The sequence below is a fragment of the Rhipicephalus microplus genome, chromosome 2 (assembly GCF_043290135.1).
Source record: "Rhipicephalus microplus isolate Deutch F79 chromosome 2, USDA_Rmic, whole genome shotgun sequence".
Lineage (NCBI taxonomy): Eukaryota > Metazoa > Arthropoda > Arachnida > Ixodida > Ixodidae > Rhipicephalus > Rhipicephalus microplus.
The window spans coordinates 247,367,978-247,384,014 of record NC_134701.1 but is presented as its reverse complement, the minus strand read 5'-3'; the positions used below and the strand labels follow the sequence as shown (position 1 = coordinate 247,384,014).

At 43.8% G+C, this 16,037-nt stretch overlaps 1 protein-coding gene across 1 annotated transcript in view; it reads left to right on the top strand.

Moving 5' to 3' along the window:
* The window catches only part of Gycalpha99B (guanylate cyclase 1 soluble subunit alpha 2), a 135,865-nt gene extending 122,027 nt beyond the window's left edge, over positions 1 to 13,838 (top strand). The window contains exons 8-9 of the mRNA XM_075878658.1: positions 10,367 to 10,521; positions 13,222 to 13,838. Of these exons, the coding sequence (XP_075734773.1) occupies positions 10,367 to 10,521; positions 13,222 to 13,429 (363 nt within the window). The 3' untranslated portion in view covers positions 13,430 to 13,838. The remainder of the gene's footprint in view (positions 1 to 10,366; positions 10,522 to 13,221) is intronic.
* Positions 13,839 to 16,037: the final 2,199 nt, after the last annotated feature.

Here is a 16,037-nt window from a genome sequence, read left to right as displayed (position 1 = left end):
GTCCGAGGACGCGGGTTTGTATCCTGACCACGTCGATTACGTGTTGATGATAGTGAATTGAAGAACGCGTGTACACTTATATTTAATCACCGGTTAAAATACTTCAAGCGATCATGGCTGACTCGGCGTCCTATAGTACTCGCGCCTCATTGTGATATCGTGGTGCTGGTGCGTAAAACTCCTGCACTTCATTTTTGTTTTTAATTGCTTTGTAACTCTAAATCAACAGTCAGTCATAATAAAAAATAATGTAGGTAGATTTTTTTTTCTGTAGTGGCACTTACAGAAAGCCATTCAACGGGAAAAGGAGGTGCAGCTGTGAGAAAAGCATAACAATGCGTTGATGATTGCATATGCATGTTTATGCTCGACGTGAGGCCCACTCGTTTTCGTGACACTTTTCAGGCTTTTTGTTTATAGAAGTTTTTCACACCAGTGCTAGGAAAACGAGTTCTAGAGGGCAGATCTTTTTTATACCGTTTTTTTTCGGTCATCTTGTCAGTTTTTTTATTTCTGGTTTAGCAAGCAATGATACACCCTTCAAACGTTTCAGATGTTTTACGTTTCGTTGATTTGCTGGCATCTTCAGTCCGCAGATGTCTTATTGCCTTATCAAAAATATTTTTCGCGGACTACCTACTACCTTCGGACTCACCAAATTCGCCATGGCGACCTCTCATTGTCCCCTCACCACTTCCCCTTTTTTGTTGTTGCCCTCTGTTGTTCATATGTTTGTATTGACGATTGATTCACACACAACCGCTCAGTAAATCAATTCCAGCCTTAAAAAAGAGAAGTTGTCGAAACGTCAGCTCCTGCACCAACTCCTGGTTTTCTGATATCTCATCGCAAGCTCCAACTTCTTACCGTTTTTTTTCGATATTTATTGAAGTGTTTTAGTACAAACGAAAGAAAGAAAGAAAGGAAGGAAGAAATAGTTCCCAAGTATTCTGTACTCTTGTTTTTTATTTCTAACGCTGTGATGAAACACACACACAAAAAAATCAATTGAATACAAGATTTGCCTGTAAAGCGTGCACTGCTGTAGACACTGTAGGCTTGAGGCAAAGCAAACTACAGAAGGTTTTTCGTTAGTGGGAATAATTTCTATTTGGGCAGAAAATAAGAAAATATAACAATTAAAAAAAGCAGGCTGTAGTTATGACAGAGTAGAGTAAAGAACTTCAATAGCAAACCCACTAAAGCTAAAATATTAAAGCAACCTTGTTAGCTACGAGGCTGTTTTATCGGCATGGCCGAGCTGGCTTTCCGTCTTGCTGTTCCGGTCGGCTGTGTGTGGTTCTTACGGATCGTATCAAAATTGATTCCTTTTGTATCACCACAGTATATACTGGCTAAAAATGAGGAAAACTGTGGATCAACGAAGAAAGCCAAAGAAAAAAGGAACACAAGATAGAGTGTGGATAGACAGGGCCGGCAACCACTTTGTCGTAACAGTTTAGGCTACCCTGTACAGGAGAAACTGATGTGGTGATCAAAACAAGATTAAAAAATTGTGAAATACAAGCGTAGCTCATGCACACACGCACAATGTCACAAAGCAGAGCCGTAGCCATATGTGATGTACAGCATTGTTATTAATGTACAGTGTCAATTTTTATGAAAGGCAACACAGAAGGACATGGCCGGTGCGCAGCGGTGACTGCTGGCAGCACAGAAAATTGGAGGGAGAGTACCCACAGCCTCTTTTTGCGTCATCTTGCAGCAAGCAAAACAACTATTGCGTCAGAAGGGACAATTGGCCGATTTGGTGCACTTCCATCCTACACGAATGTTAGCGCGACGTAAACAGGGACGGGAAAGAAAAGAGAAACTACAGCGCTGACTCGCAACTAAAGTTTATTTCTAAAAGAAGCGGAATATATGACATCTGAAGAAAGCAAAGCAAAGACAAGAGAAGAACCATCGCGCAAGCTCAAAGTGACAAAATTCTATAAATCGCTATGTGGCTAATTAAACGTGCAAGCTATCTGTGAGATATGAAACTTCTGCACCTGATAGTGTTATGGAAGGCTGGCTGATGCAATTATCACCTTCCAGTGATATATAAAAAGCTTCCGTGATTTCTCGCGACCGTTGGTCTCTGTGGCAACGTAAAACTTTTGTCTTATCAAAATAAGAGTTACACCCATTTCTGTGACAATGAATGGCCAAATGAGAACCTGTGCCATTTTTTTACATTACGCGCACGCTCCTGGATTCTTATATTCACGCATACACTAGTTTGCCCAATGTTAACCTTGTTGCAAGAACATGGTATCTTGCACACTGCATTGGCCCGACACTCATTGAATTTACTCTTATGTTTTATTGTTGGCCACAAATTGCGGCACGTTTGTACAGCTGTGCAAAAGAAATTAAACGAAGAAAATTGTGACAAGAGGAACAAGTGCGCAATAATATTCGTTTAAGATGAAAACAACTATTCATGGTTGATATAGAGTGAGCGGCCAGATCGCAGTCCCCTCCCTCTTCTAGGCGTTTACCGGCCTCTTGTGTAATGAATGGCCTTGAAGAGGGATAGGGTTGCAGTATTGCCGCTAGTTCCATATCATCAACGACAACTTGCTCACCCCGCGGTGAGATGATGCGAAAACAGGCTGTGGTTGCTTTCGCTTCCGCTTGAACGCACTGCCAGCAGCCTCCAGAGCAAGCAGGTTACGCGCTCCCATATTCCCTTTCATAAAAATTGACACTGTACAGCTGCTTGTGCAAGTCTGTTGTTCGTAGGAATCGCAACAATGCCTTCGTTGCTTGAGTTTTCGAAGACTTTTCGGCCTATGCAAAATTACTTCAACCAGACTCACTGAGGTTAATGAACGAATAAATGATACAGGAATGGAAGTTGATGAAAATGAAAGCACTGCTTGCACTTGTGGCGAAAGAGTGGAACCAATAGCGAAGCTTGCGTTCGACCCAGCTCTTGCTAAGCCCCTTCTAGTGATGTCAAGATTTTGCTGGAGATGCTAAGTTTTTGCTACTAGGAATAAGTATGGTCAGGCTTGTCCATCCTTCTCCGGTTTCAATCGGTTCGTCACACTACCCACGTGCCGTGCCACGTGGTTTTGACGGGAACATGTCACGGGACTAGTTGTCACGTGATGTTGAGATTTCAGACGCGTTACGAGCTGTTACGTGTTCTTGAGCCGCGTGACTGGTTGTTACGTAGTGGTACGTGAATTTAGTCACGTGACTTTCTGGTACGTTGTATGACTCGCACGACTAGTAGTGGCGTAGCTCATTGGGGGGGGGGGAGGAGGGAGCATGTGACGTGACATGTCCAATTTCACTATAGGTATTGCATATCATGGATTGACGTATCGGTGCATTTTTTTAAGGAAACGAAGCAAAAGTTGAATAAGAGGACGAAGTGAACGCGTGCTGGTTTGTTTCTGTTCGCACTATCCGGCACAACAAAAAATATTCAACAAGTTCACTGTTAAAAAACGCAGAGCGTGTACATTCCGTCATGGAAATCGGTAAAACACCAAAGTAAAATGTGTCTTCACAGTATTAGCTTACTGTTTACTGTGCCACGGCCACTAGGTAGGTTGTTTTTTTATCCGTGACAGTGCATTAATATAAGCGAGCTTGCCCAATGTATGATGGTGATGGACAGCTAATGCACCGCTTAACACTTACGTGGAGGCATCGCTTGCACCTACATGGATGCATCCACGTTGATTCTTATGCATGCATCTCCATCCCGAAGACCGACTTTCAAGAGCAAACCTCATAAACGCGAAAATGCACGCGACAGCGACGAGCGATGCTATGAGCGACGAAACAGGGCGTTCGCGCGACGTGTCGCGTGCTCGTTTTCGTGCAATCGCTCGGTTCTCCAGATTTGGAAACCGTCACTCATCGCCCGGAAGTGCTGGGCTCAAGCAGCCAATAGCGAAAAACCGGAAAAGGCAAAGACTACATAGGTGCACGTGACCCTGCCCGAGTCACGTATGCGCAACAAGAAATAACGCAATGTTTACGCATGTGCATATAAAAAAGTGCTGCAAGGCATTCATAAACACTTTCCGTTCCATTACACAACAATATATCTTATTTTTAAATTGCATACCGCTCACTACGCGGTTTTCTTGGTGCGAGTAGACGGCCTCATGCCAGCAACAGTGGAGTTCGCTCGCCGAAGCCGTCGCGTGAATGAGGTTTGCCTGCGCTAGCGACTGATCGCGCGAAAACGATCTACGTCGCACCGCTCGTCGCTGTCGCGTGCATTTTCGCGCTTATGAGGTTTGACCCTCATAATGAATGATTCAACAAGCCGTTGCTGTCAATATGCTTGCTGTAGTAGTTGGCAGTGAGAGCGGCCCCAGATAAAACAATGTGACAGCTAGACAGCATGAATGACTGGTTGCCGTACTTAACCTGAAGTCGACTAATCACGGCATGCTGGAGTTATTCAACGCCACTTGCCTACCAGAGGGAAACGCAACGCGCCTCGTGTCTCCGCTTTGGCCGGCCGCGATTATTCGCCGGGTGAGCGGGAGTGGAGAACGCCCAAAACCGGCGGGCGTCGCAGAGCAATTTTTGTATCAATGGACGCTATGAGCGTCGACGACGATTAGGATAAGGTCGCCACTTGGGTGTGTGTTGAGGCGTTGATAAAATTGCACTTTCATTGGAAACGCGCCCAATGGTGTGGAGGCTTATAAACGACGCGTTGAAGGAACTAATCACGGGCGCCACGGTGATGATGTAATACTGTACTATACCAAGAACGCTGTGAGATGACGGTGGTAGATATAAAAGGTGTATTCTTTGAAACATGCCAAGCATGTCCTTCGAACTCGTCTGTGCTACCGCCTTCCTTTTATGTATGTCTCAACAAGCGTTGCTAAGGGATCGCAGTTGTGGAGATTCCCAGAAGAAATCGTTGATACTGTCAATTTTTCGAAAGCCCGTTTTAGTTTAGAGTTTTCTGTATCAGTAATAGAACAACGTTAAGCGCTGCATTTGTAAAAAATTTTTTTCTCTGAACTTGTTTATCGACTGCCATATTCGCACTTTTCTGGTCACGATGCATTGCTTCGTGTACGTAGAATGTGGATAATTCCTGCAGCGAGAACATCCTTCTTTAAACTGCACACTTCCACTGAACCAGTAAAGATGTGACTCAATGAAAAATCAATATATATGGCTTGGACAGTAAATTGTAAACACTGCAACCAACCTGAACAATAGAGCACTGTTTAGTTTATTGTAGTGACCTATTTTACTTTTGGGACATTCTAAAAAGAATCATCAGAAAAGAACTTCTAATCACAGCTCAAGGTATTAGGTTCCTCCATTTCAAAAAAAGCCTGACCGATAATACTTCATATGATCTGTTTATGTTATTGGGAATTTCTTCATTATGATAAAGTCGCATGATTCATAGACACGCCTAGCCACCACGGTCGACGAGGTCTGTCTTCCGAGAAGCAGCTGCTGAAGTGCGCAGTGTTGTTGAGACTGTTGACCCCGTTTTGGAGTGGCTTCCCATTCTTGACGCTTGTGTGTGTCTGCCAGACTTCTGATGAGTTGTGCGTAGTTCACAATCACTGCTGTTGATTCCATGCAATAAAGAAAAAAATGTCTCCGTGGTGCAGTGGATAGCGTGTCTGGCATCTACCATCGCTGACCTAAAGGTCATGGGTTCGACTTCCGATGATGGAACTTTTGTTCTTTCTCTTCCGATAGTGCGAACTTTTTCGACTTCATTTCCCTGATGGAAATGCGCCACTGAAGGTTTAGTGGACACCAGCATAAAGCACTTTCGTCGTAAAAAAAACTACATTTATGTCGTTGTCAATTTTGTTGTACTCATGTAAATTTATGTAGGCGCTACTTAGTTAATCATACTGTAAACAAAAATTAATGCAGGGAGAGTTCTTGTGCCGTATTTTCACTATTTGTCCCTCAGATAATTTGACGAGTTGTCTTCTCGTAGTTACATTACCGCTTCGGCTAAACTTTAACCATGAAACACATCAGATAAACTGGCACGAGTGGAACGCACTGTACATTTTTGTTTTTGTTCGTCATATAAAGTGAACCCTCGTGTATCGAGGCACTTTTTTTTTTCGCCACACTCATCATTTGAGAAAACATACTTTATGCTTTTTGATAAAAAAACAAACAAAGGTACCACGATGTGTCCGCCTTAATCAGAAGATCCACCTGAACGCGCTACAAACCAGGCGTGTAGATCCAAACTTTCGGTGTTCGCACTGCACTCCAAACCCACGGACGCAATTAGCATGCTTCGGTAGAGATCCCGTGAGCTTACTTTCTTCCTAAGTTGATCAATTTATACAGATGCAGTACTAGCGATGATCTTGGTACTCTTGGCGCTTTTAATATTCTTTATTTGTGTGTATCTTTGTGCGCGTTTGGTTCCACCTTGGTAGCGTTATCATACAATTATTTGAAGGATTAGTGCCGCCACATGTCTGTCTGCATGGGCGAGTAGTGCACGGTGTTTGTTGCGTGCTTTCTAATTTTCCTTTTTTCTTTCTTTCTTTTTTTCTTCCTTTCTTTCTTTATCTATCTATTTATTTATTTTCTTTGTTTTTTCTTTGTTGCTCTCTTTCTTTCTTTCTTTCTTTCTTTCTTTCTTTCTTTGTGTGCTTGTTGGCGCTTTGATCACTCGCTCACAATGCAAGCTGTACGCGCAATGTCACCCCACGAAGTGACAGTACGTCTACAACTTTTTTCAATCTTTCGTCTTCTTCCTCTCTTCTCAGTTGTTGCTTCTGATGCTTTCTTCTTTCGCCATGTTCCTGCGTATCTTTTCTTTCTGGAACTAGGCACACGTGCGCACCGGAAGTGGCTCGAGACAGAGACGGGGAACCGCTCGAGGCGGTCGCGCATGAGGTCGTGCGCTTTAGCGCGTAGTCCACTTCGCCAGCCACTTCAGCCCTTCCTTCTTACCTTTTCCCCGCTCTGTTCCACTCTGCTTCCTCAGCCACTCTATGCTTCCACTTTTACATGTTGTCCTTACTCCACCTGTGCACTCTCGGTGCTTGACTTCCTGTCCCGCGAGGCGCCATTTTACTTGTTCAGTGCAGTGTTTTTCGAGAGCTCCTCTAGAGCAAGATAATAGGAGAAGAAATTCACCGACGTTATTGACAACCGAAAGATTCAAGTGACATCGTTCTGCGACTGACTTCTCTGTTTAAAAACCACGTGCTGGTGTTCTGCAGAAGGAAAGGGTGTTTAATAGGCTCATATATTTCAACTCAATACATGTTGTAATTGTTGCACCTAATTTAAAAACAACAAATAATGTACTCTGTGCTTTCCTTGTTCTAATTGATTCTTAGATTTGTATGTTTGTGTCAAACAAATGAAAGCGTACTTCATAAAAATTCACCTACTTTCGATCATGTTGAAATTGTGCCAATCATCGGTTAAATATATGTATGCAGGACGCACTGAGCGCGTCCTGCAGGAATGAAATAGTTTTTTTTATTCCATTCCATTCAATTTCAGCATTCAAATCTGTACAGACAACTACTCCACAGAAAACACCACAGCTGTGAGACCCGCTATTTGCTTTTTAGGACTTATAGTTACACACTGCTTTAACGTGTGCCTAAAAATTAACGTTCACGTGATGTGCGCCAGAATACAGCTCTTGCAGGTAGAAATGCCAAGCTTTCCCTTTTTTAGATGCATTTAGGCAAAGAGTGGAAGTTACTTCTAATGACCCGTGTAATTCGTTTCTTGGTGGTAATTTTGCCTAGCATACACAACGTTCCTCGTATATTAAACGTAAATGTAGTGTAAAGAAGGGCGCGCGCGTACACACCCCCTTCCACACACACACGCACACGCGCATGCACACACGCGCACGCACACTGAAACTCATTGACGCATGAACAGGTTTCTCACGGAGTGAAATGAAAAACACGGGGCTAACTAGTGCAAGTAATTTCGTTTTCAGCGCCTACGAGGTTTGCGTCATATCTACATAGTTTTGAATCGAGTGCTACTTTCAGGGCCAGCATTACTAACAGTGGCCATAGAAGCTGCGACTAGATGTGGTGATCACTAGCAATTGCTCATAACGGCAATTATGTTTTTAAAAAACGGCATCATGTTTCAACTCGTGGGTATGTTGTACACACATGCCAACGAAGAGGTATGCATGTCGTGTTCTATGAAGTTATTTTTTTTTTTAGTGACCAGAAACCACACATACGGGAACAGATCATGCAGGTCCCGAGCGGTAATTACGTGCAGTCCCTGAGCAGATATAACCTGCTCAGGGACTGCACGTAATTTCTGAGATAGGAATGAACTTCTCCTTTGCCCTAGATCGTCGCGAGCGACGTCGCAAAGAGGGTCCTTTTTTTCTTTTATTTTTTCACCTGCTCCGCGCCGCTCGCCTGTTCGGATTGGCAAATTTGCGCTATTCTCGCTTCGCCGATTGGGTCTCTCACCCACATTTCTCTTCCTCCGTCTCTCAGTTTCTGCCACTTCAGGAGGTTTGCATCCGGAAGCGGGTGAAGTGGAGGATGAAGAGGAGAGACAGCGGGTTGGCTGGTCTCGCTAGAACGTGGTCTCCATCTCACCTAAATTAATCACGTCGTTCCACTGGGAGCCCGCCGGTGGACGGGAAATGGTCTCGCGATTGATATTTAACGAATATTCGGCGCCACTACTCACGATGCTACAACCCTCCCCCCTCCCCCCAGGGAATCTTCTGCTTTTCTCGCAGCCCTCACACTTAAGTTGCTTCCTATTTTCTTTTTTCTTTTTTGTTGTGTAGTTTTTTTTTTTTGCCGAGTTAATGAGGGTCACTCAGCAAATGGTGCTGATCTGCGTTCGTGTGAGATGAAAAGCAATGCAAAAGTTGAACGTGAGGCTTGAGAAAAAAAAAAGATCACCTTGCGCGTACTTCCACAGGTTTGCTGTGCACTTCTTAAACATTTACGACTCCTCAAGAACAATTTCCCCAACTGATCGAGTGAGCTTAAATTTTGACATTTTTTGCTAAGACGGGGAAAAAGCTTTTCCTTGGAAATGAACTTCGAATATCACTGCCAGTCTAAGTAAAGTTAGCAAGTAAGCTTTTTATTTTTTTTAGAATCACTGATTTTTGTTGCTGGTGATGAACAGCTACTAGCCATTAGAAATTTGCATGTATAGCCCGTGTACCTCAACAGCTCAGTATTTGCTAGAGCTCTTCCATAACTGTTTTTCATTACGGTCCAAACGGGAGACGATAAAGCTAATAGATAAGTTAAGCATCGACTTCGTACATAAGCCGGAGTGTGAGAAAAAAAATTTTACGAGACAGACAGAAAGGAGAAAGTTGAAGTTTATAACGAGTTTGCTTGTTTCGATTAATCAAGGTATCACTCAGACATTCAATCAAACAGACCTTCAATCTAACAGACATTCAATCAATCAGTCAGTCAATCAATCATTCAATCAATCATTCAATCAATCAATCATTAAATGGCTTTAATTGTGGGTAGAAAAATAGACCTCCAAATTTGCAGCAGATCCTGAGCCACAAGGTTGTAGGGGGACTCTTCTTAGCAAAAATAGAGAAGACACATGGTATAAACAAAGGCAGAGAGGTTCATTGCGAAGTTGTGAGAGAAACAAATTTGCAGTGTAACGGCACTTAGAGACAATTTTTGAGGACTAAATTTGACCAAGTGAAACAAATGCTGAAGCGCATGTGCAGCTGCAACTTCTGATTATTATTTCTGACAGAGAGAGAAACAACTTTAAAACTCGTAGGATTCTTTATGCATCCACCTAAGCTGACTCGAAGGCGACAGTCATCTCTTTTCTATTTTTATTATTAGCCGATGTATTGATACTCCCCTGCTTTCCTCTGAAAGCTTTCTACAGCTAACGTGGTTTTACACTGCCTCAAAGATCAGAGGCATACATAGCAAACGTTCTGCAACTCGCTTGGTTTCGCATGGCCTCCGTGATCGGCCCACCTCTGAACAAGCAATGACGTCATCTAATGAGGTCATGATATGGCATTCATGTTATATGACGTCATGATGACGGCACAAATGTCAGTGATCTGCGACGTAATGATGACTTCACGTGGTGATACGATTACGTGATAATTTTTCGCATCACTCGTGTTGACACCGTCGATGGTCGTACTTCGCGTTTTTCGAGGTGCATAGTAAGACTCTCTGGTAACGCACAAACCGATAAAAAGAGAGATCGACAAACCATGAAGAGGTATAAACGTGACCATACTATTCGAGGGAAAGTTTCACGTGTACCGTGTCACTAGCTGAAGCTTGGCTTATGTTGTCGCAGCCTGTTGACGTTTTGCCTAAAGTGCACGTGATGTTGAATGCAGATGCGAATTGGTTTGCACACGGGCCTTGTGCTGGCGGGCGTGGTGGGTGTCAAGATGCCCCGCTACTGTCTCATCGGCAACGACGTCTCCCTCGCCAACAAGTTTGAATCTGGCAGCATCGCCATGCACATCAATGTCAGCCCCACCACGCACAGGTAAGGTTGTGGGCTCAGCTAATATCTGTTACAACCAAAAAGAACGTGTGTCTGCTAAACTTGGTGCTGTCTCCTGTGAAACCTTTTAAACAGCGTTAAACAGACAAGCTACGGCTCCGGTTTTCCTCATTCTCTGTCTGTTTTGTGTCCTGGAGTCTCTAGAACACTAAATTAGAAATATTGCGTACCCATGAATTTTTCTAAACTATCCCTTGTGGCGTGAGAAGACTTCTAAATTTATTCATCATGCTAGGTTTTGAAATAATTAAGTTATTTCCTTAATTTCTTCGTATTTTCATGCCACTCACACTCTCGCGGGGAACTATAAAAAAATGCCGGTTTCTTACTTCTTCATTTGTACCGGAATTTTTAAATTTCGTTGAATTCAGCTGAATGTTAACGTGACATTGAATAATGGGCCTGTTTTCGGTGCAGCGGAAAGTGAAAATCAGTAGTTTGTGGAAAACGAGTTCGGTAACGTTGCTGATTGTCGTCATAATTGTGTCTCGCGCCAATAAAAAATGAACAATAGTTCACGTAATGTCGTTCTTTGTCTGTTAAGTCCTTGAACTAATGTAGCTGATTTAATAAACAAATAATCAACGTATTTCACACTCCAAGAAAGAGAGAGAGACTCAATAAATAAAGGAAAAAAAACAGGGACATACTAGTCACCAATTAAATACATGCTTCCACGTGGATCTCGATAAAATCGGGTACAGAGCAAGACCGTTCGCAGAACAGGAAGTTTTCAGAGCGTTGTTGCGTTTCTAGCAGACCACTAGCCTGAGAGACAGACTTTAAGCAATGCTGTATGCTTCTCTCCTTCCCCCGCCCCTTTTTTCCTAATTTCCTAAATACCTCCTTTCGACCACCTTTGCTTGCCCTATTTTGTGCACAGAATTGCCACTCTGTCTGAAACCCAGTTTATTTGCCTGTTTTCTTGGTGTGACTATTCCTACTCCTCCTTTTTTTTTTAAATCTTAGCCTACGCATTAGAACATCACGTGTTGAAAACTGCGTGCAGCCAGACCTGTTTTTTTCTGGACACCCATCAGCCATTAACATAAAGTGTAAAAACACCATCAGTAATGATAAATAAGCGACGCGGGGCAAGAAGGGGACACCTGTTACCTGACTCGAGGACACCGCTATGCCCTTCCGATATTTCCTATCCCTATCCTGCGTTTTCCCCACGGAAATCGCAGGGGTGGTAGAATTTGGGAGACCCTGCCAAGCTGCTGGAGTAGCAAGGATCGCAGCTCGCCCTGATGCTTGATGAGCGGATGGAGGACCTGGAGGGTGTAAGATAAAGAGAGAAATCAAAGGAGATACGTTAACGAAAACCGGGAACGAAAGGAGGCAGGGCGCCGTTGGCTCACGTCGGTGACGCTTGCTGATCCGTGCTTCGTTTCGCTCCTCCCGCCACGTTGCTGCGCCGTTCATCGGGCGAACTTTCCGCGCCTTGCCGGGCTCGCTCACCCATCCACCACCGGAACGCTCGGGACGCGCCTGCCCTAATTAAGGTTCCGCGAAGACGTGGCCCGACGCCTGCCTGCCTCACCTGCTGACCGACGGTAATTAAACGCACACTCGCACACGCAGCCACACGCATGCTCAGACAAACGCACGCACGGACGAGAAGGAACGCCACAGAGAGGCGTTCGCCTCAGCGGGAACCCTGCTCTCAGATGGCTGACGACGCAAAAGCAGCTTGCCTGTTTTACTGACTACGGTTAAGTGCAATATGCGGGCCGGGAAAATGTACGTAAGAGAATTACGCAGTATACAGAAAACGAAAATCAAGGTGGGTGAGAAGCGAAGCTTACTAAGCGTAAGTGAAGCTATCAATCACATTAGGATACGTTTCCCGACACAGGCACTCTCGCCGATTAGATTTGGCAAAAACAACAAGGAATGTCATATAAGTAGCTGTGAAGTTGTTATATCTATATATAACGCATCTAAGCGGCGCTTACCGCGAGCACAGTATGCAAGCTGTTTAGGTTCACTGGATATCGCTTTTTTTGGGGGGGGGGAGGGGGGGCTTTAGAATCGTAATATTGTTCCCATGATTCCGTTAGTAAAAGCTTGCTTAACGACTTGCTCACTGACACCACTGCTGTGCCCCAGCACCGTACATTATACCTCGTCTCCGCACATTGTGGGACGGGGTCCAAAAGAGTGGGTGGAAGAGAAATGGCTTTGCGGGGGGGGGGGGGGGAGATACCCGTAATGAAGAAGTCTGCGCTAGCCTATGGTCTTTCTGCACTGTTTGCTCACAAAGCAAAAATAAAGCGTTGGAGTTTCACATGGTGTGCTCTGGACTTATTCCAACCAAAGCGTTTTCACTGTCGAGAAGATACTGGCACCATGGGGCTGCCCACCACAGCTTAGAAGGGTAACGAAAGCGCTGTTGCGTTTTTTCAAAGACACAGGTCTGATTCAGCGTTTGGGGCATTAAACGTTGAACTGTTTCGTCGGCCAAAAAAGTGACTTTTTTTTCTCCTGCTCTCCAACTTTTCTGTCCCCCTCCTTCCTTCGCCATTGCTGAGTAGCCTTCCGGGCTCCGCCCTGGTCAACCTCTCTGTTTTTTCTTTTATTCTTATTTTGTTCCCCCCACTCCCTTCGTCGTTGTCTCACTCCGATACGGGGCTCTGTTATTTCTTGCCATGATGCATAATTATTGCACTGTTGCAGGTTACTGGTACACACCGAGGGTTTTCGATTCGAAGCCCGACCCCGAGAGCACTTGCCGGAGGGCTTCCCGGAGCACATCAAGGGAACGTGCCACTTCCTCAAGGGATTCTTCCATCCCAAGCTGGACCCGGCCGAGCCACTTGACGTGCACATACGCAAGGCGCAGCGTGAGCTGCGAATGGACGCCTCCCAGACGTGGCTCGCCTGAACGTGTGACACGTGGGACACGAAATGAATAATTGATTGCCTTTCTACGAGCCCCGCCAAAGATCTCTGTGTGTCTTCAATGTGCGCGCGGGCTGTGCAAGCCATAAACATTGCAAGCGCTGGAGAACAAGAATACAGACTATAAAAAAAGATGGAGTGTCCACGCTCAATGAAACTTGCTCAAAGTGCAGTTTTATCACATCGACGACAGTAGGTGTTGTGCTGAATTCCAAAGTGGAATTATTGCATACGTTACCTTTAGGTACGATTCCTAAAGGAACCATGCCTGGGTACTCTATTCCAAATAATCTTAAAACAGGCGTTGGAAATCGTGTATACGCTTGTAAGCGAACCTCCATGAACAGTAGAACCTGGGTATATCTCGGCTGAAATGTGGAATAGGACAAGGAACAGGAGGAAAAGGAAAAGCAGGGATATTATATTCGAATGGAGTGCATGTACTTGAATCTGCGATGTAGTTCTTGGGAGCGTGTCCTTGCCTTGACTACTGCAAGGTAATGCGCTTTAGGTGCCGCAGATTTCTGCCAAGCGAGCCACTAAGTCGTGCTGCAACACGTTTCAACTGTCAGAAACATGTTGAGGGCTCCTGCCATTTACGTACTGCCTCAGAGTTCTCAAAAAGTAATCGGTACACAGTAGAGTGGAACTGTCCTTCAGATTCCTCTTGCATACGTTTGACAGATGAAGCAAAGAGAAAGGAGACGTGAGAATGTGGAATGACAGCAGGTGATATTGGCTCAACTTGCTTTGTACGATGTGTAATTAATCTGCAGTGAAGCCTATGTCATTGCTAGAGAAGGTTGCCTAGCAAGCTGTGTTAAGATAGTTAACGGCGTATAGTAGCGCTTTGTTAAGAGCTTCACCTGTTTTTAGAGGCTTGAAGTGGTGCGATTCCAGCGATACATCACGCGCTGGTCGTTCATACCAGTTCGAAGAGTAGGCTTAATAAATTCGAAAACAAATTGACAATGGGGGAAAGTGGAAAATGAGAAAATAAGACACAAACACAAAACATGAGAAGTCATTCGATATTTTTTGTTAGGGAGAACTCATCAACTTTCTTTTTAGCAAGTCATAATGTTTTTTTTAAACTTCTGTCGATTCATGCTGACCATTCATTGAACCAGTATAAGTGTCATTCATGTTTGAGTTGATCACGCTGAAAAAGAAAAATGGCTACGAAACTGTAATAAATATAACCGAAGTGTAATTACCAATATGAGCATCGGTTTTAATAACACGGTTTAGTACTACATTTTGCCCCTGAACACAGAGACTGGATATGACTGGGTAAGGTGGAAAATGGGTAAAGGGAGTTTTCATAATAAATGTAAAGATGGTTCATGCTGCGCAGGTTGCTAAAAGCGACAAGCAGATGACCTGATGGCAGTAGACTCACACCCATGTTGTAATGTTCATCAATGTAGGCTAGGTATTTGTCTTGACATGGCTTTGTTTGGACAAGTTTCTAGAAGGAAATTTCATTTTGTTTTCATAGAATATTGCTTCATTTTATCACGTCACCGAATAGCTTACCGTTGTTGCCATGAGATGTTCAATGTTGGTGTGGTAATTGCAGGCGGGAAGTGTTGCAATTAGCAGTTAGAAATAATCAGCACTAGTTTGGTAAAGATTGTGCACGGAGCCAAGTTTTGCGTTTTAGCATGTCGGTTGTGATGTCGACGCTGTAGTTTACATGCCGAATAATGTTCACGTAATTGACACGGTCTTCCCAGTGTGAAGCTCGAGGATTCTGTCTGTGCGTGCTTCTCGCTGTGACAACCAACAAATTTTATTGTTTTGAGGAGTCTGAATATTTTTATTTTGTTCATTTTAATACTTAACATCCCATATGACCATTAACACAAGTTGATCTCTAATAGAGTGGTCACGTCTTAGCTTTGCACGCTTCAAAATCTTTGTCTACGTCCACACATATTCTCTGTGTTCCTGCAAATGGTATGGTTGTTGCCCTTTCGCTTTATTGCTATGCGCTAATTGCATTTTTTTACAAGATGTTTCTATGTGTCTTTCGTTTGTAACAGTTATATTGATTTAGCAGTTGCCTATGTGATCTCGCCACTCAGTTCGTTTGTATCATGTCGCTGTTATCAGATTTTGATTAGGTTATTCATAATAAACAAGTCCATATCCAAGCAAATTTCATAATTGATATGAGTAATACTTGGTTATGATAATATATTTTGTGCAAGGAGTTACAAGGTATAACTAATAGAGCTGTTGTAATAAGTGTTGGGGACGATGTTGTAGAAAGGACGCATTTCTTTAATAAAATATGTTGAAGTGAACCATATCATTTTTCATTCTGTGCGATGCGAATGCCTGTCATCGTTAATGGTTCTGGTCATGACAACAATGGGCCACGTTCGATTAGTTGATTCCTCTGGCGTGCGCACGCAGGACACTGCACTTAATTACTTCAAAAAACTCGAACGAGAAACAAAACACTCATTTTGGAGATTGAACTTGTTTATGTTGAGGGATAATGATAGAACCAAGGTGGTGAACCAAGGTGGTGATAGAACCAAGTACCACAATCTCGCATCTTTTCATCATATATTCCGCAT